At 41.8% G+C, this 27,769-nt stretch overlaps 1 protein-coding gene across 2 annotated transcripts in view; it reads left to right on the top strand.

Annotated features, from left to right (window-relative positions):
- The window catches only part of LOC125461194 (uncharacterized), a 117,819-nt gene that overhangs the window by 80,557 nt on the left and 9,493 nt on the right, over positions 1-27,769 (top strand). For both annotated transcript variants that reach the window (XM_048549682.2, XM_048549681.2), the window contains 3 exons: positions 17,146-17,298; positions 25,557-25,686; positions 25,785-25,817. In XM_048549682.2, coding sequence (XP_048405639.1) covers positions 17,146-17,298; positions 25,557-25,686; positions 25,785-25,817 — 316 coding nt within the window. The remainder of the gene's footprint in view (positions 1-17,145; positions 17,299-25,556; positions 25,687-25,784; positions 25,818-27,769) is intronic.

Genomic DNA, 27,769 nt, shown 5'->3' with positions numbered 1-27,769 from the left:
CTTGATGGGCTGAATGGCCTCTTTGTCCACTGTAGGGTGTCTGTAATTCTATATGAATTGTAGTGATTGCACTTTTGTCAACCTCCATTCCCTTAAAGCACCTGGCTACTTAGTATTGAACGCTCTATGTAAATGTAAGAAGTTGTTCAAGGAAAAGTTTTACACCATGTACTTAAAGACAACTATGAATGGACCACAAAGGATGACCTTGCCAGTGATGCCCAATGCTAAGAATATACTAAGATGGATACCTGTTAGTGTATCTCTCTCCCTGAGTCATTCTCAGAAGATGAGTCACTGGAGTATGCAGCCCAGGGACTTTGTGAAAATCTGCTCTCCAGTGCCATTTTATCAACCATTTATGCCTGTGCTTTCAAGAAAGCCAATCTACGAGTAAAGGAAAGCAGTTCAATTAATTGCCCTGTTGAATCTAGTAGAATATGTTTTAGTATTTAAGCCAAAGTAGCCTAAAACATCATTGACTATTTCCAGGTTTCTGAGACAGGGCAATTTCCTTTGTCGGCAGCCTATCATCTCTCAGCAGTCATTCATGCTAAAGCTGAGAACTTGGCAATTGGACAATTGTATTATTTTAAATCTAACAACAATGATCATGTGATATGCTGAATAAACAAGTTGGCTTGACTATGTGTCACATTTACAAACAAATCCAATATACACCTTTTGTTTTATAAGCATACTCAATCTAGAAAGATATATGGTAGTAGAGTTACTTGACATCTTTCCAACTGATAGCATTAAATAACATTCTGTGGCAGTTAAATGAACAGTGAATTCTTTTAAATGCATCTTTTAAATTGTATTCTCTTCCACTGCAATTCTGTTAAATCAGGGAGTTGAAGAGTTAAATTCCTGGGCCGTAGAAAAGCTATTTACACCCCTCCTATATTTCTGAAACTTCAATGAAGCCACTGCTAAATTAGTCCCATCCACCTCCCCGCCTTCTCTGAGTATTACTGCGTTCTTTAGAGTTAAATGACTCGTGAGTGAGATACCAACCATAGCCTGATATATTTATTTATAGTAAGCATCTGTATGCAGAAGCTCATATAATTTCTGCAGGTTATCTGCAAATTAAGATGATGAAGAGAGAATTAAAAAGGTTGTTTAAGTTGTGAATTTCATATTTAACCTTGCCCCAGTGCACTGTACTCTCGGTTGAAGTGTTCAATAGATACAAGTTGATTCCAGGTAGTGTCACTGTGGTTGCTATGGAGAAAGGTAACTGAAGTTCCTGAACATATTCTGCACCTGTAGTTTGATGCTTCACGCTGCTCTTTGGATGCAGCCAGCAGTTGTCAACAAATGTGTATTAGTTTTATTTGACAAAGCGCAAGCTCTTTACGCTGAGCACTTAAAATAAATCTCAATGTAATTTGTGTTGTCATTGACGTTATGTTTTGTTCCCATTCCATATGAAATAGTGGAAAGTACCTGTCTATGAGCTGATTTCTAACCTAGTCTCCACATTACTTTTACCACTCTGAGTGCTACTCATTTTATAAATTCGTACAACTGCCCATGATAGATTTGTAGTGTAGCTTTTTCCCTGGGGTACATTATTGACTTTCTGATAAAACTCGGCTTAGTTTGCTCTGCAGGAAAACAGAAACATGAAAGGGAAAATGAGCAGGCAGAATGTAGCCACAGCATTCTGCCTCGCTGGAGTGAGGTGGGGGGAATCATAAAAACATGGAAAAAAGGAGCAGGAATAAGCCATTCAGCCTTTGAATCTGCTCCACCATTCAATATGATGATAGCTGATAATCCAACTCAGTACTCTGTTCACACACTCTCCCCGTACCCTTTGATTCCTTTAGCCCTAAGAACTATATCTAACTCCTCAACTGCTTATTGTGGCAGAGAATTCCACAAGCCGACCCACTCTCTGGGTGAAGAAAGTTCTACACATTTCAGTCCTAAATGGTCTATCCTGTATCCTTAAACAGTCACCCCCTGGTTCTGGACTCCTGGGTCATTGGGAACATTTATTACGCTGACTAGTCCTGTTATAATGCTGTCAGTTTAAAATAGTATACCATGCAAGTTATAAAAGTAATGAACTTTTCAAATGCTAGTTCCAGTCTGGAGGATTCTGACAATGAGAAGACTTAAACCACAAAAATGGATATCTTAAGGATGAGTTGAGATGCTGAATTTTTTGTGTCCACCCTGTCTACACCCCTCATAATTTTATACTGATCACCAACACGTAGACTTGCTAAAGATCTGCAACAGAAATTGAAGTACTTAGTGGACAACACTACTCACTCCATCTACTCATCCCAAGAATTCCTCAAAATCTTCAAGGATATCAGGATAGAAGAAGACAAGATGATGATACCCTTTAACGTAACAGCACTGTTTATATTCATAAACATAGCCCTAGCCAAAGAGACAATTGCCACACTGCTGGACGAATCATGTAAGCAGGCAGCTCGGGATACCACGAACATCAATAAGGACACCACCATGATTCTGCTAGATCTATGTCTCACAACCCACTTTATCTTTAACGACGACACATACGAACAAATCAATGGAACACCAATGGGATCTCCAATACCAGGAGTGATTGCAGAAACAGTAATGCAAAGGTTAGAGTGGACAGCGCTCCCCACTGTACAACCCAGACTCTGGGTCCAATATGTAGCTGACACCTTTGGGATTATTAAATGAAACTAGAAGAAACCCACTAACACATAAATAACACCCCTACTGGGATAAAAGATATGAAAGAAATCTGAACAACAAGAGACTACCCTTCCTGGACATAATGGTAGAACGCCAGAACAATGGGGAACTCCCGGCTAGTGTATATAGAAAGACCACACATGCGGACCAGTTACTTAATTACACTAGCAACCACCCAGTGCCCACAAATAGAGCTGCATCAGGACACGACTTAAACGAGCTGCAACACATTGCAGCAATCCAGAACTATGCAAAGCAGAACAGGAGTACCTATACAGAGTCCTTCTAAAGGAATAGATACCCTTAAAGCACAATCTGCCCTTACCTCCGAGACAGACCACAACAAGAAGACACAACACGACCAACCTCACTAGTCACCCTACCATACCTCAAGTACATTTCAGAGATCGATCACAGGACTACACAGACCCCTAGGCATCTGAGTAGCCCACAAACCAACAATCTCCCTGAGACAGCTACTGACGAACATAAAGGATCCCGTAGCCAAAACCAGCAAAACCAGTGTAATATACAATATACCCTGCAAGAACTATGAGAAACAATACATAGGCCAAACTGGAAGAAAGTTGACTGTCCGGTACATAAACATCAACTAGTCACCAAGAGACACGATCAATTTCCACTTGTCGCACTACATACAGAAAACGAAGGACATGAATTTGACTGGGATAACATGTCCACAATCACACAAGTCAGTCAGAGACAGGGAATTTCTGGAGGTCTGGCATTCCAACCAGAACTCCATCAAGACCCTGTGTACAAGCCACTGAGCAATTTCTGGGTGGCACGGTGGCTCAGTGGTTAGTACTGCTGCCTCACAGGGCCAGGGACCTCGGTTCAATTCCAGCCTCGGACGACTGTCTGTGTGGAGTTTGCACATTCTCCTGTGTCTGTGTGGGGTTCCTCCGGGGGCTCCAGTTACTTCCCACAGCCCAAAGATGTGCAGGCTAGGTGGATTGGCCATGCTAAATTGCCCATTGTGTTCGGGGAGGTGTAGATTAGGTGGGATATAGGGGGATGGGTCTGGGTCTGGGTGGGTGCTCCGAGGTTCGGTGTGGACTTGTGCCGAAGGGCCTGTTTCCACACTGTAGGGATTCTATGATTCTAAAACTGGAACTAATATCAACCACCCCTGCAAACCGAGGCATATAAATAAAAAGTGGGAGAGAACAGTTTGGTGGCACGGTGGTTCAGTGGTTAGCACTACAGCCTCACATCGCCAACCCAAGTTCAATTCTCGCCTGGGGTAATTGACTGTGTGGAGTTTGCACAATCTCCACATGTCTGCATGGGTTTCCTCCGGGCGCTCTGGTTTTCTCCCACAGTGCAGGCTAGGTCGATTGGCCATGCTAAATTGTCCAAAGTGTTTGGGGATGTGCAGATTAGATGGGTTATAGGGGGATGGGTCTGGGTGGGATGCTCTGAGGGTCGGTGTGGACTTGTTGGGCCCAAGCGCCTGTCCCCACACTGTAAGGATTCTATGATTCGATGAACACCAACGTTTCACTGAAAGCGCAGTGACAATGTTACCTAGCAGGGTGACGAAACATTTGCAATCAAACTCACCAACTCGGTGAGCATGCCTGCAAACTTTATACAAATCAGCCATGCCACTCCTGCCCTCCTCAGTCTCCTCTGCTCCAGAAAAAAAAACAACTCCAGCCTGTTCAAAAACAGAAATTGCTGGAAGAGTTCAGCAGGTCTGGTAGCATATGTGAAGAAAAATGAGAGTTAATGTTTTGGGTCAAATGACCCTTCCTCACAATAGAACAGAACAGTAACCAATTAAAACCTTGTGTTGATTAAAGATTTAACAGTATGATACATTTGTTTAATACATTCTGATTAGTGATGTGACCCTTTGATCTTTTGCTTATAAGTTCTGTATCTGATACTACCTCTCTCACTAATACTTGAAGAAAGGGTGAGGCTGTGAAAGCTTGTGTTTTCAAATAAACCTGTTGGACTACAACCTGGTGTTGTATGTTTTACCCCAGCCCAACACCAGCACCTCCACTTCATGGCAACCTCTCTTTGTAAATGAAACTCTTCAGCCCAGGCAACATCCTGGTAAATCTCCTCTGCACCCTGTTCAGTGGGACTACATCGCAGCATGAAACAGTGTTAAAGGGGGAAGGACAAGGGGTGAATAGCTAAACCCACTCCCTGGAGATGGGTAGGTCATTAAAATGTTTTATCAAAGCTGGCAGTCCCTGGTTTAACTGACTTTGTAAAACATGGAGCTGAATTTTGCCAGCCCTTTGCAGAAGCCCTTTGGAGACAGGCTGGAAGACTGAAAAGCTGGCAAAATGCTTCAGGAAGGTGTCAGGTGGCCAACCTGGTCTGTTCCCAGGCACTGTTCTGTCAGTGGTAGAAAGCTGGCACTCAGTCAGCCTACCCAAAGCCCAATTGAACAACTTGTGATCAAAAAGCTTCTTTCTGCCTCCATGTCATTTTAATAGTGGATTGCCTAGTTGCAGTGGAGACCATCTGGTAAAACCTGATTATTTAGCAAGGGGAATTCTTGCAAGCTCCTAATAATAACCTACATGGATGGGTTATGCTAAAGTATGAACACCAAGGATCATGGTGTGCATTTTCACCGGTGCCTTAATGCACCGGTAGATAAAGTGGTTAAGAAAACAAATGGGATGCTTGCCTTTCCTATCCAAGGCAGAGAGGTAAAGAGCAGGGAAGTAATGCTGTAACTGTATAAAACGGGCTGGGCCAAGCTAGAGTATTGTATACAGGCGCGGAATCCACATTATAGGAGGGATATTGTTGTACTGGGGAGGGTGCAGAGGAGATTCACCAGGTTGTTGCCTGGGTTGAAGAGTTTCAGTTACAAAGAGAGGTTGGACAGACAGGGGGCTGTTTTCCTTGGTGCAGAGGAGCCTGAATCATGGTGGAGGGAAGGCATGATTAATTTGTATAAAATTATGAAGGGCATTGACAGGGTGGACAGAAAGACATCTTTCCTCTTGGAAGAGGTAGCAGTGACCAAGGATGTAGGTTTAAGGTAAGGGGACTACACTTTTAGAGGGGATGTGAGGGAAGAAAGTTTTTCGTCCAGAGGCTTGTGGCAATCTGGAGCTCACAGCCTGTATGGGTGGTAGAAGCAGAAACTTCATAACATTTAAGAAATATTTAGATTGGCACTTGCAATGCAAAGGCATACAAAGCTAGGGGCCATGTGTTGGGAAGTGGAATTAGAATTGTTATGTGGTTGTTTTTGACTAGCACAGACTCAGTTAACCAAATATCCTCTTTCTCTGCTATGACTCAATGACAATATGACCTCGATACCAATTCTCAGACTATTTAGATCATAGTATTCCTTGCTGAATTTAATCTGCTGTCTTTGTTAAACTCATAGGAGTAGCTTATTTCTTTCTTTGATTTCTGTTTCCTGACAGTAGCCAGTGAGCTAGAAATTTGGTTAGATGTTGGTTGGAAAGGCCAAGGCATTAGGTTCCAGAAGCAGTGGAAACACCAGGGGTTGGGGGAATGTCGGTGAGAGAACTCAATAATAAGGGATCAAGGGGGTATCATGTGGCTCAAAGAAGTCAGAAGGCATCGATGAGCTAGCCTAGAGGGATCCTAGGAAGCACTGATGGTGGGCCGAGAGAGATTTTGAGGAGCATCACTGAACCTGCCAGGAAGATCTTGAGTGGATGTAGGGGCATAAATAGAGCTGGAAATTTGGAAAGTGAGCGGACATTGGAGAGCAGAATATTGTAGATAACAAAGCACCATCATATGTCCTACTTGTGACCAAATTTAGGGTCGGAGATGAGAGCCTGACAGACCAAAAAAAAACCCTGAAGAACTTTCACATTGACAAGGAGCAAGGTGAAGTTAATAACGTTCCATAAATATCTGCTGAATGTGCAGCATCCCCTGGGATTGATTATTTCCTTCTTTCTTGTAAACCTCTAGGTTCTCCATCCCATGATGTTGTGCACATGAACTGTTACCCTATAGTATTGCACACTCCTATAGCTTCTCCGGCTCTGTCAACAGAAAATAGAGGATATATTTGTGCCTGTTTTTAAACCAAATTACATCAAGCCCCTCAAAAGCTTTATCCAAAGCCTCCTATTCACTGATGTTCAAGTTTTGGGGCCTATCTCCTTCATGCATTACTATATTCTTGTATGGAAAATGGAGAACAAAGATGATAAGAACAAGGGAGACAAATCAGCTACTTTTTCTGGATTCCATTAGATCATGACTGATTTATACACCCATCCACCCATCTTAGTTTCATAACCTTTATTGCCCATACTCAACAACAAGCTGTGTTTTGAAAAATTCAATTATCCTAGTCTTTTCATTAAGGGAGAAAGTTCTAGATTTCAATTGCTGGTGTGTGAAGAAGTGAGAAAATAATGTATTGTTCTGGATGTTCCAGAAGAGGAAAACATTGCTCTCTATCTGCCGTATCACTTGTTAATCTTCTGTACTGAAAGGAAAGCAACTCTGTTGTATGCAACCTGGCCTTATAGTTTAATGCTTTTAGGTCAGATGCCATTCTGTTTCCTACTCAAGATCAGTGTATCCTTTATAAGGAGCAGTGACCTGAACCGATCGAGGTAGAGGTAAACCTTGCTGTATATTGCTCTACATAATTTCATTTTATTCAATTGTCAGTTTATTTTTAGTGCCTCGTTCTTTAAATGACTTTGACATTTCCAGTTTAAAGTTATTGCCTCCGATTTGCCTCATGGCATTTCCTCCAACACTAGCGCCACTACCTGCCTTTCCTCTACTTCCTGCCTTGGCCTTGCCTCTTCTGCGTCGTTCTTACTTCCCCTCTCATTGCCTTAGGCAATGCCAGTCTCCATTAACATTTCCATTTCTTTTGTATTTGACCATTAACTTTTATTGTTTTCCCTACCTGAGCTGCTAAATTCTCTCTGGACCCCACGGTCCTAGATCTTTACCAATTAGAAAATATTTTGATCTTATTTTCTTTTGGCCAAAATAATGATTTCATACTTCACCATATAGAACTCCATTTACCAGTACCTTACACCCATTTCATCTTCCAAAGTCTCTTTACCTTTTGTCTGTTTAACAAACTATCGAACATCATGTTGTTAGAGTACTCAGATATACGTCACTTTATTCCCACATCTAAGTTATTTACACTTATAGTCAACAGCTGAGGCTCCAGTATTGATCCTGGGGAATATATGGTCATACACATGCTAGTTTAAGTACTTTCTAAATCCTACATCTTTCCCAATTCCTCATGCATATCAACAAGTCACTTACAAATTGATTTGCAATAATGGGTTGCCTGCCTTGTGTACACTGTACAATTCCCCCTATCTTCCTAGCCTGATGACACTCTTCATCATCTAGAGGAGCAAAGTATCAACATGTTGCTTGCTGCAACCATGGACACAATTAACTGTTGTATATTTGCCCTCCCATAAAGGGAATGGGGACATCAGATCATGTGTTAGCACTAGTACAAACAAGATTTTTGACATTTTTATATGCTGAACATGTGTTCCCATAGGAACCAATTAGCTGAGGACCAGCCTTCTACAGTGTGTGGAGAATGTTTTTATTTGAACTAATGAGAAGACCTGACCAAAGTACTTCATCTGTCTATTTAATCAGTTCATATTTCTTTACAGGGTATCAAGAATTTAAAAGTGAATAAAAATTTAGAAAGCTGATCATTTTTGGGGGACAGAGGGAAGGCAAACGGAAATTTGAAGAAACACAAAAAAAAGGCTCACGTGATGTTTGCAAGATTGTGAAATGAATGACAGAAGCTTACCCAGAGCAATTGTCCAGCGCTGCAAAAGAATCCGATCCAAGAGGCATATTAAAAATAGAAATAAAGTTAGGTGCAGAAGGAGAACCCTATTGCATGAGTGATACAAGATGTAGAACAAGTTGCCAAAGAAATTAACTGAGCTAAAAAGGAATGCTGTATTTCCAGACATCAGGAGGGCACTAAATTGTATTAATGGATAAGGTATTGGCAATTGAAAATGGTGATCTAATTTAGAACAGATTGGTGAAATATAAATAGGTCCGATTCTTCCAATCTGGATTCGAATTCCTGTTTCAGTCCCAGACCAAGCATAGCATTGCCACTTTAGAACGTAAGAACAAGGAGCAGGAGTTGGCAATTCAGCCCCGTAAACCTACTCTGCTATTCATGGCTTATATCACCTTGGCGTCACATTCATTTTCCTGCCTGTTCCCCATAACCCTTGAAACCCATTAATAATTAAAAGTCTGTCTATCTGCTCCCTTAATTGATTCAGTGTCCTGGTGTCCACCACACCCCAGGGTCACAAATTCCACATCCAGCCAACCTTTTTGAGAGATGTAATTGCTCCACCCCATTTGTTTTGCATTTGCTGCCCCTTCGCCTAAAACTGTAACCTCTCATTCCAGATTGCCCCCCAAGGGGAAATATCCACTTTCCATTGACCTTGTCAATCCCCTTTAACACCTTATATACCTCAATTAGATCTCCTCTCATTCTTCTCAATTTTAACAAGTGTAGGCCTAGACGGTGTAATGTCCTTTCACAAGACAAGCCCTTCATCTCTGGAATCAAGAGATGCTTTACCACCGAAAATATGGGACAAGTGTGTACCCCAGCTGAAACAAGGGCACTTCAGTTCAAGACACCTCTTGGAGCAGCAGAGTGGATCAATGCCTGAAACCATAATCCCAGTAGTTGTTGCCTTGAAAGGTCCTAAAGCAGCGTTGACAGTTAATGCATGTGAGGTGAATGAGTGGGTGGTGTGCCTTACGGAGAAGTGGTACAACTGCGAGGCATGTAGGGAGGTCAGAGTGGCAGGTGGGTGGAGGGGAGGGAGGACAGTGTTTAGGGTAGTCCAGAGGCATTGGAGTGATGGACGTTTTTGGAGGAAATGAGAATGGTCTAGACAATGGCGTTATTGTGGGGATTGGGGTGTGGTGAGAGTTGGGTTAAGTCATGACAGAGCAGAATCATGCAGAGGGAAAAGATTGGAAAGGGAATGAAAGAAAAATTAATGAAAACGCAAGTAAGAAAGTAAATGTAAAATATAAAGTGATTTTTTAAAAATCTCAGACAGTAATCCGTAACATGAAGGAATGAGACTCCATGTTTTTAAGTATTCATATTTTTGTCAAGGAATTGATAGTTTCAACAAATATATCATTAGAAGAATTCAGACACTCTCTATTACAAGACTTAATTAATTTTTGATGACTTTAATTGACGATTATTATGCATTTGCAGTAACTCCTAGTAAATTTACAGATGTTAAGGGCAAGATGCTGGAGCTAATGCTGGATTGGAGCAGTGCAGATCAACGTATGGTGATTTGCAGTTAGCACCTTGTCTCCTTCCTTGCCAGAATGTTCTAGCTAATTTGCCCTAGAACAAGATTGAATGCAAGAATTAACCAGAGAGCAGGCAGCATTCATGAAGAGAGAGAGAGAAAAGTGACAATTCTGGTTGAAAGCCTGTCTTCAGACTGGGTAAAGTTAATTGGTACATAATTCAAACAATTACATGGGCAGGGAAAATGAGACAGTAAGTAACAGAGCAAACAGAACTAACCGAATGTTGGAGAAATTCAAACCAAAAGCACTGCAGATGCTGTAAATAAGCAAAAACAGAAATTGCTGAAACAGCTGAGCATGTCTGGCAGCACCTGCTGGAGAAACAGTGTTAACATCATGAGTCTGGTATGATTCTTCTGCAGAGCTGAACTTTTTCAGAACAGCTATACCACATTAAAACATTAACTCTCTTTCTCTCCACAGACGCTGCCAGGCCTGCTGAGTTTCTCCAGCACTCTGAATTAGTTTTGGATTTCTGGCATCTGCATTATTTTTCTTTTATAAGAAAAAAGACAAGGTTTGTGGTTGGATGGAAGACTGGAGAGATTAAATGAAAAAGAGGATGATATTGCAAAACAGAAAAAGCTGGCAATGTGACAAGTAGAGAAACAGATGTGTCTAGGAAAATTGTAAAGTTCAAGAACAGCACCATTTGCAGTTGTCTGAAAAAAGTGGGGGGGGGCAGTGTTTAGTCGCAAACTGTTGAGCTCAATATTGAGTCTAGAGAGCTGTAAAGTATCTAATTGAATGATGAGATGCTGTTCCTCAAGCTTTTTTTAAGCTTCATTTGAAGAGCGTAGGAGTCTGAGGTCAGAGTGGAAGTGGGGCAGATAAATAAAATGACAGATGACCAGAAGCTCAGGGCCACATTCATGACTGAACAAAAATATTCTGCAAGCAGGTCATCCAATTTTTGTTTCAGCCTCTCCAATGTGAGCAGTGAACAGACTCTAATAAATTGAAATAAACGCTGTGAGTTTGTTGTTTCACCCGAATAATGTTTGTGGTCTGGGAACAGGTGAGGAAAAACAGCAAATTCCCATTGCTTACACTTGCACTAGCAAGTCCCATTGGACTAGGAAGGGTAAAAGCCGAAAGAACTGCAGATGCTGGAAATCAGAAACAGAAATTGCTGGAAAGACTCAGCAGGTCTTGCAGCATCTGTGGAGAGAAAGCGGTATTAACGTTTCAGTTCCAGTGACCCTTCTGCGGACTTCTTTTGTTGTGAAGAAGAGTCGCTGGAACTGAAGCAGTAACTCTGTTTTCTCTCCACAGATGCTGCCAGATCCTCTGAGAACAGGAGAGGTAGTTGTGAATGATTGAGGAGTGGGCTAAGGTATCAAGGAGGGATTTGTCCCCTTCAGAATGATGTAAATGGGACTGAAGATGTCCTGCAAGTGGCTACAGAAATGGCAGAGGGTGATCTTTTGAATGTTGAGGACAAGGGGAGCACTCTTATGTTTCTGACAGGAAATTAAAGGAGAAGACAGAAATGTGATAAACCTGACAGACTTGATTGAAATCCTATCACCTGAAGAAGGGAAGAACTTTCAGCTGAGGGTAAACGAAGACACATTGGAAGTGCAGGTATGAAAGTGCATTTGTTTGAATAGATGTAACAGAAGTGGAAAATCTGGAAGAGTAGAACAATCCTCACAGAAACATTGTTGAAAGAAGGTAAGGTACTTACTCAGAGGTAGTGATTCGCAGGGATATTGGTTGATAGCGTGCTCAAAATTATAAACAAAGACTTTGAAGAAGGGAGGAGTTGAAAATGGATCACTTCAAGGCAAGAAATGATTGACAGTTGGAAGCAAAATTGAAATTTTCAGATTTTGAGATAAGAGGAGAATTTGGCACTTAGGAAACTTGGTGCTAGAAGTAACACTGTGTGGAGCTGGATGAACACAGCAGGCAGGCAGTGGAGCAGGAAAGTTGACATTTTGGGTCGGGACCCTTCTTCAGAAATTGGGGTGGGGGAAGGGAGCTCTGAAATAAATAGAGAAAAGAGGTGGGGCTGGGGAAGGTAGGTGGGACGGTGATAGGTGACTGCATGTAGGCAGTGATGGAGATTGGTCAATGAGGTGGGAGGAGCGGATAGGTGGGAGTGAAGATGGACAGATTGTGTCAGGTCAAGGAGGCGGGTTTGAGAGGGAGGGTTGATCATGGCATGAGGCCGGGGATGGGGTGGTATTGAAACTGGTAAAGTCCACATTGAGACCATTGGGCTGTAGGCTCCAGAGGTGGAATATGAGGTGCTGCTCCTCCAGTTTGCGGGTGGCATCATTGCGACACTGGAGGAGGCCCAGGATGGACATGTCGCCCAGGGAGTGAGAGGGGGAGTTGACAGAGTTGAAGTGCTCAAGAATGAGGTCAGGTGTGTGCATGTGTGAAAAGAGTGTTGATTTTATAATGCTGCGAAAGCAATGGTTTGAGGGATGCTGAATATCTTCAAGGTGTCTATAACCATGTATGGTCCTGAAATATAAAGGGTGAAATTTCATTTGGAATCCAAGTGGAGAAAGCCTGAGAACAGGAGAGGTAGTTGTGAATGATTGAGGAGTGGGCTAAGGTATCAAGGAGGGATTTGTCCCCTTCAGAATGATGTAAATGGGACTGAAGATGTCCTGCAAGTGGCTACAGAAATGGCAGAGGTAAGTGACTCTGAGGGTCACTTACTGAGGGTCCAGGGAAACCTACCTCCTCTGATGGGGAATTAAGAATGACAAGATATAATCTTAAAATTAGATCAAAACTGTTGAAGATCAAAATCAATAAACACATTTTCCGCAATAAACAACAGGAATATGGAATCCTCTGCTTTGCAGGTTATGGGATGGTCTAGATTGAAATCAGTTGACTTTTATTAGGTAAGGAATATTGACTTAACAGGAGCAAATGGAACTGATGTACAAATCAACAATAATCTAATTGAATGATGTGATACGCTGGAAGGTTGAATAGCTCACTCTTTGCCTGTCCAGTACTGACAAATTACCTTGGAGAAAGATGGTTACAATTCTCACCAGCCAGAAATAGAACTATCTTTTGCCTGCCAATGATTCTATGTGAGAATTTATTATCTTAATAAACATTCTAAATAACAATTACTGATACAGCCTAAAACTTCTCCATCCGGAAATCTGTTCAAGTTTGCAGTATCTGATTTTCTATCAAGCTGTAGACTGGTAATCAGTTAGGTAGACAAAGTAACCCAGCTCAGCAAATGTATTGATGTGGTACTATGAAAGTACTAAAAAAAGCACAGGGATCATTTAATTTATAGGTCTTTCCTGGGCTATGAGGTAGGAACAAGGGAGTGGGACTAATTTGACTACCTTTCAAAGAGTCAGGCACGATGGATGAATTGGTCTCCTTTTCTGCAGTGTGGTTTTACATGTGCCATTGTGAAACATGTAAGGTCAATATCTTGTGTTATTTGAAAGTAAACCTTGAGCAAAACACTCTTTGGTGTCAAAAGGTTGGTGAGCAAAACTGCTTTTGGGTTTCAGATGCTATGATGTGCCTGTTGGAATATTAATACATGTTTTTGTTCAAATATTTGCTTTTGTAACTTATATCTATAGTCTAGCTCTATCAGAAATTCACACAGGGTACATCTAGCTGTTTGAAATTTGTAAACACCAGCTGATCTGCTTCGCTGTTTGTCATGCATGCCATAATCCTTGATCTATCACCATTGTGATTCAAACACAGACACCAACCTAGTAGACATTGCCATACATAATTCAACGTAAGCTATGATCAATATAGAAGAGCAAAAAGGATCGTATGTGTGTAATTGCTGCAAACTTTATGAATATCTTAGACGGTTAACTGTGAAGTTCCATCCTCATGAAACAAGCAGCAGAATGGTGTAAATCCGTAGTGTATGGCAACTTACATTAGTTATGAATTTATTGTGTTTTACTTGGGATGTTAGTGTCATTCATAAAGCCAGCAGTTATTGCTCATCCAAAATTGGTACTAAGGTATTGAGAAGTAAGTTATTTGCCTCAGAATTCCCAGCCTCAGAGTTACGCTCGCCACAGTAATTTTTATGATGATCCAGGTGAGTTTCTGGTTGATGGTAACACCGAGGGTATTGTTGGTGAGAAATTCACTGAAGGTGCTGTTGGACATCGTAGAAGAAGTGGTTAGATTCTCGCTTGTTGGAAGTGGTCATTGACTATCATTTGTGGAGTGCAGATATTCTTGCTACTAATTAGCCCCCAAAGTCTTCCAGGTCTTGCTTCAGATGTACACAGGCTATTTCGGTATCTGAGGTGTTGTAAATGGTACTAAACATTGTTAAATCATCAGCAAACATCCCCACTTCTAAACATAAGATGAAGAGAAGGTTATTGATGAAGTTGGAGGGTCTAGGACACAAACCTGAGAAATCTGCAGTGGTGGCTTGTGGCTGAGATGATTGGCTCCTGGCAGACTCAACCATCTCCCATATTATCTCCAATGAGTGAAGAGTTTTGCCCCTCATTTGCATCAACTCCAATTTTGTAAGGGCTACTTGACGTCACTCTCTAGTGAAATGCTACCTTCCTGTCAAGGCAATTACTCTCGCCTCCTTTATATATAAGTAATTGTGTTTCACCAGATTCTGCAATTTCTTTGGAAAATGAAGCCATTCCTCTCACAGTGATTAGCTCCAAAATAGGTAAAGTCATCATAGTATATGACCAGACCATTGAACTGCTCTATCGTTAGGGAGAGACCTGTGGTGGTGGTTTAACCTGACGGTCACCACATCTGAGCTGAGGGGTTGGAGTGGGAGTCCTTCATGGTAACCTCAGCCAGTGCAGGAGTTGCACCCACACTATTAGCATTACTTTGCATAACAAGCTGAGGTAACTGACCCCACAATCAAAGATATTAAAGTGGTTTGGTATTTAACTCAATCCTTTAAGAGGTGAGACTTCTACTTTAATGTGTTGAAGGGGGATTTTTGACCACCTATCATCAAAACAGAACAAAGTAATCCATTCTGAAAGATATACTTAATATATTTTGAATGAACTAGAGTTCCTGTGCTTGCAAAATTCATCATTGCCACATATGCATTCATGAGCAACTGCTCAGCTTTGTATTTCCAAGTTAGTGTGTTTATTCAGAAAGTGTTTCTAACATTCAGAAATTCTGAATTGCAGATATTGTCAAAAGAATATTCATGTAGCAAGTAAAGATATTCTTGTCTGGTAATAATTCTGAATGTAGCTAGCAAACCCACCATGAGAGAATTCAGTAGGAGAACATGTTGGTAAGTAGGTTCAGAGCGGCAGTGAGGCTCAGTTGTCTCAGATTCATTCCTGATTGATGATTCTATTACTTAGAATCAAACACAATGTTCTAATGATGAGGGGGAAATATTTTACTAATTTTTGTTTAGAAATCGGAATATGAAGTAGCCCATGCTGAATGGATTTCACAGCAAATCTATGCACAATGAAATATTAATCTTCAGAATACTGTGGCTGTAACAAGACCTGTGCAAAGTTACATTAATGGTGAAATCAAATGCACAGCTTCTCCTGATTGAAGTTGCTTTTGGAACCAGCTGTTATTTTTTGACAAGAAATCTGCAGAAACTGCTTATGCTTGAAGATGTGTGCCCACTTCACATTCACGGGGATGCTGTTCATAATGCAAACATGCTTCTTCCATGACTTGTCACACAATATGGCCAGTACAAGCATTGAAGAGTTGTAAAAGAAAATCACGTTAAATAATTTTGAGTTTTAGAATAACAAGGCAGAAGTTTGACAACTTTTTCGTATATTAGTGAATGTAAAGGACATTGCTCATAGGCAGAGTTCCCAGATGGAAAGTTGATCTTCGATTAACAGCCTGAAACAAAAAGGAAAATTTTAAAGCCTTGGGAGAGGGGTTGGGTGTTGTGTGGTTAATAAGGAAGGGTGGAGCTGTCTTGTCAGCGTAAAGGGGTTCCCTTGATGCACCAAGTGATGCGCTCCCAAAGATGTTAAACCCTATCTTCTTCCCACTCTCTTAAAATTGTTCTTTTAAACAAATAGGTTACCCACTCCCACCCACCTATGCATATCATGCATATTATGGTGTGGCAGCAGACTACTGGGGTTGATTGAGCTTTTAATAGAGTTGGGTGTTCACATTTTTACTTGTCTGTGGTTGGTGGAGTGACCATTTTGTTATCCACTCACCTTCTGCACTATGGGGACCACCTCAGGGCAGAATGGGAAAGCCCTAGGCTGAGCATCAACTATACTTTATTGGCAGCCATGTCCATGACCCCGAAATTCAAACCATACACTCAGCAATGACACATCAAATCCAGCCCGTGGAAAAAGCCGATTGACATGCTGTTTCGGAAGGATAGATGTACTGCAGCATGTCAGGGATAGAAGGGGATGAATTCAACATACCCCAGTTCTGAAGAGAAGGGTCAGACTATTGACAAATATACAAATTAGGAGCAGAATTAGACCAGCAAGGATGGCCCTCACCACACTTGTCGCCCAAATCTGCCACACATCTTACCGTAGCCTTCATTGCTAGATGTTGTTACTGTTCATCACTAATACTCTGGGGAGAAGCCCAAGCATCTGGTAGTACTGTCAGCCCAGCAACTGTGATGTTTTTATATTTACTGTCAGACTTGCAATGAATATTGTGCATTTTCCACTTCCACACACTGGTTTTTCATTTTATTGTGATTTGTGGTATATATAAATTAGTTCTGGATGAACCTCTGTTGTTAAATTTCAAATTAAGATAGTACGTCATGCTAGTTTTTGGGAAAACTGTGACTTAGTTTATAGTCCTGTGGTCGATAAAGAACCATGTCTATCATTTAAATTCCAGTTCAACTTGATTATTTCATTTTAATAATTCTGCATTCTAACTTCTGTGTTTGAGTTCATCATTTTTACACAGCTTTGACTTTGGCCAGATGAACTGATAATCTGTCTCTGAAATGTTATCAGTGATGCTGAGTTTTGAGTGGCATGACGTCCCATTAATCTTTTTATCTTGCTTTTGTTTCAGCTGGTAACACAGAAAATCAAAGCATGCTCTCAGTTACTAGAGAGTAAGTTGTTTGTTTTAGTCCTCGAGTATCTTCTCGCAATCGGTAACTTCCTGAACACACACGCTGGCAAAAAAAAAGTGAAAGGATTTTGTCTTTCCTCCCTGACAAAGGTAAGCTGAGATCCCATTCTGCCAATTGCTAACCTTGAGAAACTGACCACTGGTATGAAATGCAGTATTTGCTGATTCATGGTCAGTGCACTTGCCTGCTAAATAGTTCCAATTATTGGACATAATACATAGGAACAGAAATTTGGCCATTCAGCCTATCGAGTCTGCTCTGCCATTCAATCATCCCTGATAAGTTTCTCAACCCCATTCTCCCACTTTCTCCCCATAACCCTTGATCCTTTCGACAGTCAAGAACCTATCTATCTCCGTCTTAATTGTACTCAATGACCTGGCCTCCACAGCTTTCTGTGGCAGTGAATTCCATAGATTCACATTATCTCCGTTCTAAAAGGTCTTCCCTTTACTCTAAGGCTGTGCCCTCGTGTCGTAGTCTCTGTTACCAAAATCTTCCCAACATCCATTCTGTCCAGGCCATTCAATATTCTGTAAGTGTCAGTTAAATCCCCCCCTCATCCTTCAAAACTTCATCGTGTGTAGACCCAGAATCCTCAAACGTTCCTCATTCGTTAAGTTTTTCATTCCTGCGTCCATGCTCATGAACCTCCTCCGAACCTGCAGATATATTATTCAAATGTATCTGAAAAAATCCTATGTTGTAGTACACCTGATGAGGGTATGATTTATTCTGATCTAAGCATTAAAAAAATCTGGAAAAACTCAGCAGACCAGATATCGTCCATGGAAATAAACAGACTAGTCAATAATCTCTCATCATTGATTATAATCTAATTCTCCCATTCTCTTGATTGTCACTAACGGGAACAATTGCATTCCTATTATGTGACTGATCTTCTAATCCTGATGATCCAGGGAAAGAAGCTCAGATATCAACACAGCAGTGTCGAAATTAAATCCAATATTACAAAGGCACTGCATATTTAATATTTCTTAGAGGACGAACATTTTGAAGGATTCTGGAAAATGAATTTATTTCACGTTTTGTGGAAATACCTGGAGTAGTTTCATTAAAATAGGCCATTGAAATATCACATTGGAGTTATTTTTTAGTCACGCTTTCTGTAAGACCATAAAATGTAGGAGCAGAAGTAGGCTATTCAGCCCATTGTAACCACTCTGCCATTTAATAAGATCATGGCTGGTCTGATAATCTTCCACTGTAATTTCCTCCCTTTTCCCTATATCCTCAATTTGTTGGCTGATTAAAAATCTGACTATCTCAGCATCGAATATACTTAATAGGCCAGCCTCAACAACCCTCTTTTGTAAAGAATTCCACAGATTCACAACCCTCAGAGAGGAAATTCTTCATCATCACTGTCCAAAATGGTCAGCTCTTACTCTGCTATGTTACTGTCTTGTCCTACACTGTACCAGAAAAAGAAACGATGTCTCAACACCTAGCCCATCAGTGCCTGCTAAGATCCACCCATTGAAATTTCTCTGGACTGCCCCCAGTGTCAGTATATCCTTAGATGAGGGGACTGAATAAGTTCACAGTATTCCAGCTATGGCCCAACTAGTGCCTTTTGTAGTTTTAGCAAGAATTCCCTACTGCGTATTCTCTTCCTTCGAAGTGAAAGGCAGCGTTCTGTTTGTTGGAGGGGAGTTCCAGAATTTTGAGCTGGTGACAGTGAAGAAACAGTGATATAATTCCAAATCAGAATGGAGTGGTTTGAATTGGAAATTGTAGGTGGTAGTATTCCCATGTATGTGCTGTCCTTGTTCTCCCAGTTGGTGGAGTTCATGGATTTAGAAGGAACTGTCTAAAGAACTTAAGTTGCTGCAGAATGTCTTGTAGATAGTATATGCTCCTGCCACTGTGTATCAATGGTGAAGAAGTGCATGTCTGAGGTATTGGATGGTTTGGCAATCAAGCAAGATGCGCTGTCTTGAATGCAGTCTTGAGTTATTTTTGCGTTGTTGAAACTGCATTTATCCAGTCAAATTGAGAGAATTACATCAAACTCATGACTTGTAACTAAAGATAAGCTAGGATAGTTTTTAAAGTGTTGTGAGCTGAGTTACACTCTGGAAGATTCCTAGCTTCTAACTTGCTCTTTTAGCCACAATATCTACTTGGCTGGTCCAGTTCAGTTTCAGGCGGGAGTCCGCCCCCTAAGCGGGCTGCAACTCAGGTAATGCTGTTGAATGTCAGGAGACCATGGTTGGATTCTCTCTTCTTTTCTGAAGAAGGGTCTTGACCCGAAATGTCAAACTTTCTTGCTCCGCTGACGCTGCTTGGCCTGCTGTGTTCATCCAGCTTCACATCGTGTTATCTAAGAACAGTTGAATGTGAGTGCAGATCATTCTATAAATAGAATCAAATAAGAGTTTCATAATAACATTTATGTTTTTAATATCCAAGAACTATCGATGCAAGATGAGGCTGGAAAATGTTGCAGCCTGTAAACCAATACATTCTTTTGGGCATGATTACAAATAGGCAAATATTTGAAAACATTTAAAGCATTGATAGCAAGTAGTATACCACATAGATTCAATTATGAACTTAATTAAAATGTCACAATTTGTAAGTTATAGATACCTTACTCCACTGTCAGTCTGCGTAAGTAAGAATAGTTCTGCTGCGATAAACAGTAAAATAACAAATATATTGATGAAGATTTCCACACGTCGATTTTTTTTATACAATCACAAATATGTTTGAAAAGAATGAGTTCGTAATTTTCTCGGAAATGCAATTAAGGAAATCTTTTTGAATATTTCTAATATATAGTGAAAGGAACAAATGCTTTCCTTTTACGTGGAAATCACTGTGCTTTTCCTTTGCTGTGTATTCATTGTAGATTTGTCAGATTTGAATGGTAATACACAATTTTATCAAGATCAAACTGTAATTAATTTTAAAAACCTGATATATTAGTCCTGGACGGGACTAAGAAATAAACTTAATTTTTTAGTATTATCGGACGTAATAACAATGGATTATGCCATTGAGCCCTTCCAGCCTGCTCCACCACTCAGGCTGATCATCTACCTTAACCACGTTGTCACCATAACTCTTGATCCCCTTAATATCCAAAAATGAATCAGTCTTTGCGTTTAATATACCTAATGAATAAGTATTCATAGCTCTTCTGTATAAAGCATTCTAAACATTTCTTACCCTTGAGCCAAGTAATTTCTCTTCACCTTAGTCCTAAATGGCTGATGTTATTATAGCTGTTTGTTCTAGATATCTCACCTAAGTCCCTGAGGAAGTTTTAATTTTACTGGTCTTATGTGTCAGTTTTCGAAACCGGAAAATGAATAAGCTGAGTTTGCGCAATCTACCTTCATAGAATACCCAATCATTCCAAAAATCAGATCAGAGAAGTCTTATCGCACTTTTAACATAGAACATAGAACATTACAGCACAGTACAGGCCCTTCGGCCCTCGATGTTGTGCCGACCTGTCATACCGATCTCAAGCCCATCTAACCTACACTATTCCATGTACGTCCATATGCTTGTCCAATGACGACTTAAATGTACCTAAAGTTGGCGAATCTACTACTGTCGCAGGCAAAGCATTCCATTCCCTTACTACTCTCTGAGTAAAGAAACTACCTCTGACATCTGTCCTATATCTTTCACCCCTCAATTTAAAGCTATGCCCCCTCGTGCTCACCGTCACCATCCTAGGATTAAGGCTCTCACTATCCACCCTATCTAACCCTCCGATTATTTTATATGTCTCAATTAAGTCACCTCTCAGCCTTCTTCTCTCTAATGAAAACAGCCTGAAGTCCCTCCTCAGCCTTTCCTCGTAAGACCTTCCCTCCATACTAGGCAACATCCTAGTAAATCTCCTCTGCACCCTTTCCAAAGCTTCCACATCCTTCTTATAATGTGGTGACCAGAACTGTACACAATACTCCAAGTGCGGCCGCACCAGAGTTTTGTACAGCTTCACCATAACCTCTTGGTTCCAGAACTCGATCCCTCTATTAATAAAAGCTAAAACATTGTATGCCTTCTTAACAGCCCTGTCAACCTGGGTGGTAATGTTCAAGGATCTGTGTACATGGACACCGAGATCTCTCTGCTCATCTATACTGCTAAGAATGTTACCATTAGCCCAGTACTTTGCCTTCCTGTTATTCCTACCAAAGTGCATCACCTTATACTAGTCTGCATTTTACTCTATTTGCCATTCTCAGCCCAGCTCTGCAGCTTATCTATGTCTCTCTGCAACCTACAGCATCCTTTGTCACTATCCACAACTCCACCGACCTTAGTGTCGTCTGCAAATTTACTAACCCATCCTTCTACGCCCTCATCCAGGTCATTTATAAAAATGACAAACAGCAGTGGACCCAACACCAACCCTTGCGATACACCACTAGTAACTGGTCTCCAGGATGAACATTTCCCATCAACTACCACCCTCTGTCTTCTTTCAGCAAGCCAATTTCCCATCCAAACTGCTATATCTCCCACAATTCCATTCCTCCGCATTTTGTACAATAGCCTATTGTGGGGAACCTTATCGAACGCCTTGCTGAAATCCATATACACCACATCAACCGGTTTACTCTCATCTACCTGTTCGGTCACCTTCTCAAAGAACTCAATAAGGTTTGTGAGGCACGACCTTCCCTTCACAAAACCGTGCTGACTATCCCTAATCAATTTATTCTTTTCTGGATGATTATAAATCCTATCCCTTATAACCTTTTCTAACACTTTACCAACAACTGAGGTAAGGCTCACTGGTCTATAATTACCAGGGTTGTCTCTACTCCCCTTCTTGAACAGGGGAACCACATGTGCTGTCCTCCAGTCATCTGGTACTATTCCTGTAGACAATGATGAGTTAAAGATCAATGCCAAAGGCTCGGCAATCTCCTCCCTGGCTTTCCTACGATCTGAGGATAAATCCCATCTGGCCCAGGGGACTTATCTATCTTCACCTTCTGAAGGATTTCTAATACCTCTTCCGTGTGAACCTCAATCCCACCTAGTCTAGTAGCCTGTATCTCAGTATTCTCCTCGACAACAGTGTCATTTTCTAGAGTGAATACTGTTGAAAAATATTCATTTAGCGCTTCCCCTATCTCATCTGACTCCACACACAACTTACCACTACTATCTTTGATTGGGCCTAATCTTTCTTTCGTCATTCTTTTATTCCTTAAATACCTATAGAAAGCCTTAGGGTTTACCCTGATCCTATCCGCCAACAACTTCTCATGTCTCCTCCTGGCTCTTCTGAGCTCTCTCTTTAGGTCTTTCCTGGCTACCTTGTAGCCCTCAAGCGCACTAACTGAGCCTTCACATCTCATCCAAACATAAGCCTTCTTCTTCCTCTTGACCAGAGATTCCACCTCCTTCGTAAACCATGGCTCCCGCACTCTACAGCTTCCTCCCTGCCTGACAGGTACATATTTATCTTGGACACACAGGAGCTTTTCCTTGAATAAGCTCCACATTTCTAATGTGCCCATCCCCTGCAGTTTCCTTCCCCCTTCTATGCTCCCTAAATCTTGTCTAATCTCATTGTAATTGCCTTTTCCCCCAGTGGTATACACCTATCCCTTTCCATCACTAAAGTAAACATAACAGAATTGTGATCGCTATCACCAAAGTGCTCACCTACTTCCAAATCTAACACCTGGCTGGGCTCATTACCCAGTACCAAATCTAATGTGGCTTCGCCCCTTGTTGGCCTATCTACATACTGTGTCAGGAAGCCCTCCTGCACACTCTGGACAAAAACTGACCGATCTATAGTACTCGAACTATAGTGTTGCCAGTCAATATCTGGAAAGTTGAAGTCCCCCATGACAACTACCCTGTCTCTCTCACTCCTATCGAGAATCATCTTTGCTATCCTTTCCTCTACATCTCTGGAACTATTCGGAGGCCTATAGAAAACTCCCAACAGGGTGACCTCTCCTTTCCTGTTTCTAACCTCAGCCCCATACTACCTCAGTTGACGAGTCCCCAAACATCCTTTCTGCAACTGTAATACTGTCCTTGACCAACAATGCCACACCTCCGCCCCTTTTACCATCTTCTCTGTTCTTACTGAAACATCTAAATCCCAGAACCTGCAACAACCATTCCTGTCCCTGCTGTATCCATGTCTCCGAAATGGCCACAACATCGAAGTCCCAGGTACTAACCTATGCTGCAAGTTCACCCACCTTATTCCAGATGTTTCTCCATTGAAGTAGACACACTTCAATCCAACTTCTTGCTTGCCATCTTGCTTCCCTGAAACTTTATTTCGGACCACCCTACTCTCAACATTTTCTATACTCGAACTACAGTTTTGGTGCCCATCCGCCTGCTGAATTAGTTTAAACCCACCCGAATAGCCTTAGCAAATTTCCCCCCCAGGATATCGGTACCCCTCTGGTTCAGGTGAAGACCATCTTGCTTGTAGAGGTCCCATCTACCCCAGAAAGAGCCACAATTATCCAAGAATCCAAAACCCTCCCTCCTGCACCATCCCTGTAACCACGTGTTCAACTCCTCTCTCTCCCTATTCCTCGCCTCACTAGCACGTGACATGGGCAACAAACCAGAGACAACAACTCTGTTCGTCCTAGCTCTCAGCTTCCATCCTAGCTCCCTGAATTTCTGCCTTAAATCCCCGTCTCTCTTCCTACCTATGTCGTTGGTGCCAATGTGGACCACGACTTGGGGCTGCTCCCCCTCCCCCTTAAGGATCCCAAAAACACGATCAGAGACATCACGCACCCTGTCACCTGGGAGGCAACACACCAACCGTGAGTGTCTCTCGTCCCCACAGAACCTCCTATCTGTCCCCCTAACTATGGAGTCCCCAATGACTACTGCTCTGCTCCTCTTCCCCCTTCCCTTCTGAGCAGCAGGGACAGACTCTGTGCCAGAGACCTGTGCCGCACTGCTTTCCCCTGTAAGTCGTCCCCCCCAACAGTATCCAAAACGTTATACTTATTGTTGAGGGGAATGGCCACAGGGGATCCCTGCACTGCCTGCCGGTTCCCTTTCCGTCCCCTGACCGTAACCCATCTGCCTTTTTCTTGTACTTGAGGAGTGACTACCTCGCTGTAACTCCTCTCAATAACCCCCTCTGCCTCCCGAATGATCCGAAGTTCATCCAGCTCCAGCTCCAGTTCCCTAACGCGGTTTTCAAGGAGCTGGAGTTGGGTGCACTTCCCGCAGATGTAGTCAGCAGGGATGCTAGTGGTGACCCTTACGTCCCACATTCTGCAGGAGGAACATTCAACTGCCCTCACCTCTGTTCCCGTTATTCTAAATTCCCAAAGGCTTAAAAAAAATAAACTTGTTACCTTACCAATCAGGCACACAGAACCTTTTTTTTGGTTAGAGGAGGAGGATGGGTGGGAGACACTACCCGAGTAGTGTTTCGGGTAACACAACCACACAAATATATTAAGATAATAAAATGTGAGGCTGGATGAACACAGCAGGCCAAGCAGCATCCCAGGAGCACAAAAGCTGACGCTTCGGGCCTAGACCCTTCATCAGAGAGGTGCTCCTGGGATGCTGCTTGGCCTGCTGTGTTCATCCAGCCTCACATTTTATTATCTTGGAATCTCCAGCATCTGCAGTTCCCATTATCTCTGACACAAATATATTACCTCACTCACTCACCAGTCCCGTGTCGGCTTCTGCTCAGCGTCCCTCCGCCTATTCACGAGGTAAGCTTTTTAACGATTCAAAAACAGTGACTCACCGGCTTCCCGACAGGCTCCTGCTCCAAGCTCCCGCTCGCGCTGCCGCTGCAACCAGAAATGGAAGGCACCGGCACTCGAGGTAAGCTTTTTAACGATTCAAAATCAGTGACTCACTGGCTTCCCGACAGGCCCCTGCTCCAAGCATGCCTTCTGTAATAAGGAGACTAAAACTATACATTGTGTCCGAGTGTAATCTCTGCACAGCCCAAAAGAATTGAAGTAAACCTTCTGAAACTCCAATCCTTTCGCACTGAAGTGGTACTTCCCATTTTCCTAATTGCTGTGGCTGTATATTAACTTTCTGTGATCCATGTCCATGGATACTAGGTCCAGTATCTCATCATTCAAAAAATATCCTGCCTTTCCATTTTTCTATTTTTCCCAGCAAAAGGGGAAATTTCACCTTTTGCTCTACAATATTTTCCCTTCTTATCTCTTTGCATCCTTCTCACAGCTTACTTCCTGACCAAACTTTGCATATATCATCAAGAAATACCGCACTCAGTCTCATCATCAAAATCACTTACTCTGCAAGTAGTTAAGGCCCAAGCACTGATCTCTGTGCCATCTATTGTTTATAGGTAGGCCAGTTACGAGGCAAGGACAGGAAGTTCACCTTACTTCATGCTCTCGTGGAGCAGATCATTTCACAAGACCCAGCTTTGGCAAACTTTCACCAAGAGCTTACAGAATTTGAAGATGTTCCTGGAGGTAAGTGGAAACATTTTGAAAGCTCTACTAAATTTAAAGGGAACAGCATCTGTGCAATGGCTGCATCTTCCATAATGACCTGTTTCTCTTCTTTTTAGATTCCATCAAAGGTTTGATTGCTGAAGTTGATGGTATGTGATCTTTTCAAATATGAAGCGATTTTGTACAATTCTATTGCCATAAGGCAAAGTGATATATTGATAGTACGTTTTCTAAGTACCTTGAGGGAAGGTACATTATTTGCAGTAAATTTATAAATGTGCTGATAAAGAATATTTTCACCGTCATTTCAAAATGGAAGAATGCTCGATTGTTGCATCTATTCCTAGTTTTCTCATTAAGTTACTAACTATGTTCCAAGCACAGATCTCCACAGAGGGTGGATATAGTCAGTTTGCAGTCTTCATTTTGGATCACTACATGAATGTGGAAACTGGTTTTTGATCGGGCATTACTCAGATACTTCACATCATGTTCGGTGTTCTCAAGAGATTGATGCTGCTGTTGACATAAGTATTTTTATGTTATGCCACCACTTACTAAGAATCAGGAGTGGCCTTGGAGGAAATGTGGCCTAAGAAAAAGCAATAAGAGCATCAAATGAAAAGTAAATTAAAAATAACCAACAGCAGAAAGCACAAATTGGGACGATTATTCTTTTGACACACCTACAGTTTTAGTCAAACTGCTCTTTTTCTGTGTTAAAATGTACAGAAGTGTTAAATGTCCAAGCATAATATAGCGATATGTAGTGTGGAATTAATTCACCCTGCCAGCTTCCACAAAATCATTTCCTGCTTTTAAATTCTTCTGGTGATATAAATATTGAAATCTATATTTTTAAATGGCTTGTTCATATTTTTGTAGTAACTTATGTTCCTTTCAACTATCCTCTTGTTAAAGCACCACTATCGATACACATATTTTATGGATATCACTAACAGCTTCAAGATTGCTCAATGTCTCCCTGTTGGTAATGCTGAACATGCACACGTTATTGCTTTCTGCTGCACTATCATCAAACAACAATGAGCATTGCTTTATTGTCTCCCTATTTGTTCCTTCTGAACTTTACAGTGTTGTGCAAGATTCAGCATACTAAATCTAGGTCTTTTTTATCCCACCTATCAACTTGGATTCTCTTCCAAATGAAGTCCAGATATTCCTAGAAATAAAAACTAAAAGAACTGATGATGCTGTAAATCAGGAACACAGAAGTTGCTGGAAAAGCGCAGTAAGTCTGCAAGCATCTGTGAAGGGAAATCAGAGTTAACATTTCGGGGACTAGTGATCCTTCCTCAGAACTGATGGTGGCTAGGAAAATGTTGGCTTTTATGCAGAAAGCAGGGTGCAGAGAGAGTATAAGGAGTTAAAAATACGAGAAGATAGAGCCCAAAGAGAGAGAACAACAGTTGGACAGACAAAAGAATGGATCATGATCTGGCTAGGAGGGTGAATAGCTGTGAATGAGGACTGTTCGGGGCTAACAATAGTCAGTATGTAATGGCAGGGTATGTGATAACAAAGGCTGGGACATGGGAGGGTTCAGGCCCTAAAATCACTGAGGGCTGCTTGCCCCAAGAGGAAAATGAGGTGTTATTTCAGCTTGCGCTGAGCTTCAGTGGAACACTGCAGCAAGCCTGAGCCAGAGATGTTGGCCAGGGACCAAAGTAGTTTGTTAAAGTGGTAGGCAACTGGAAGCCCAGTGTGTCTTTTTTGGTGAAGTAGAGACTTGGTCTATGCTTCGTTTTCCCAATGTAGAGGAAACCACATTGTGAGAAGAGAATGCAGTAGACTAGATTGTGGGAACTGCGGGTGAAGTGCTGTTTCACCTGGAAACTGTTTTTGGCCCTTGGATACTGAGGAGCGAGAGGGAAGGTGTTACACCGTCAACAATTGCAGGGGAGGATTGGGGGGGGGGATTGTTGGGACTGAAACAAGAGTGAACCAGGCTGTCCAGGAGGGAATGGTCTCGCTGGAACGTGGAAAAAGGAGGAGAGGGCAATGTGTGTCTGGTGGTGGTATCTTGCTGGAGGTGGCAGAAATGGTATTTGATGATCTTCTGGACGTGGATGCTGGTGGG

Source organism: Stegostoma tigrinum, chromosome 19 (assembly GCF_030684315.1).
Source record: "Stegostoma tigrinum isolate sSteTig4 chromosome 19, sSteTig4.hap1, whole genome shotgun sequence".
NCBI classification, from domain to species: Eukaryota; Metazoa; Chordata; class Chondrichthyes; order Orectolobiformes; family Stegostomatidae; genus Stegostoma; species Stegostoma tigrinum.
The sequence above is the reverse complement of the archived record's forward strand: the minus strand, read 5'-3'. Positions and strand labels throughout refer to the sequence as shown.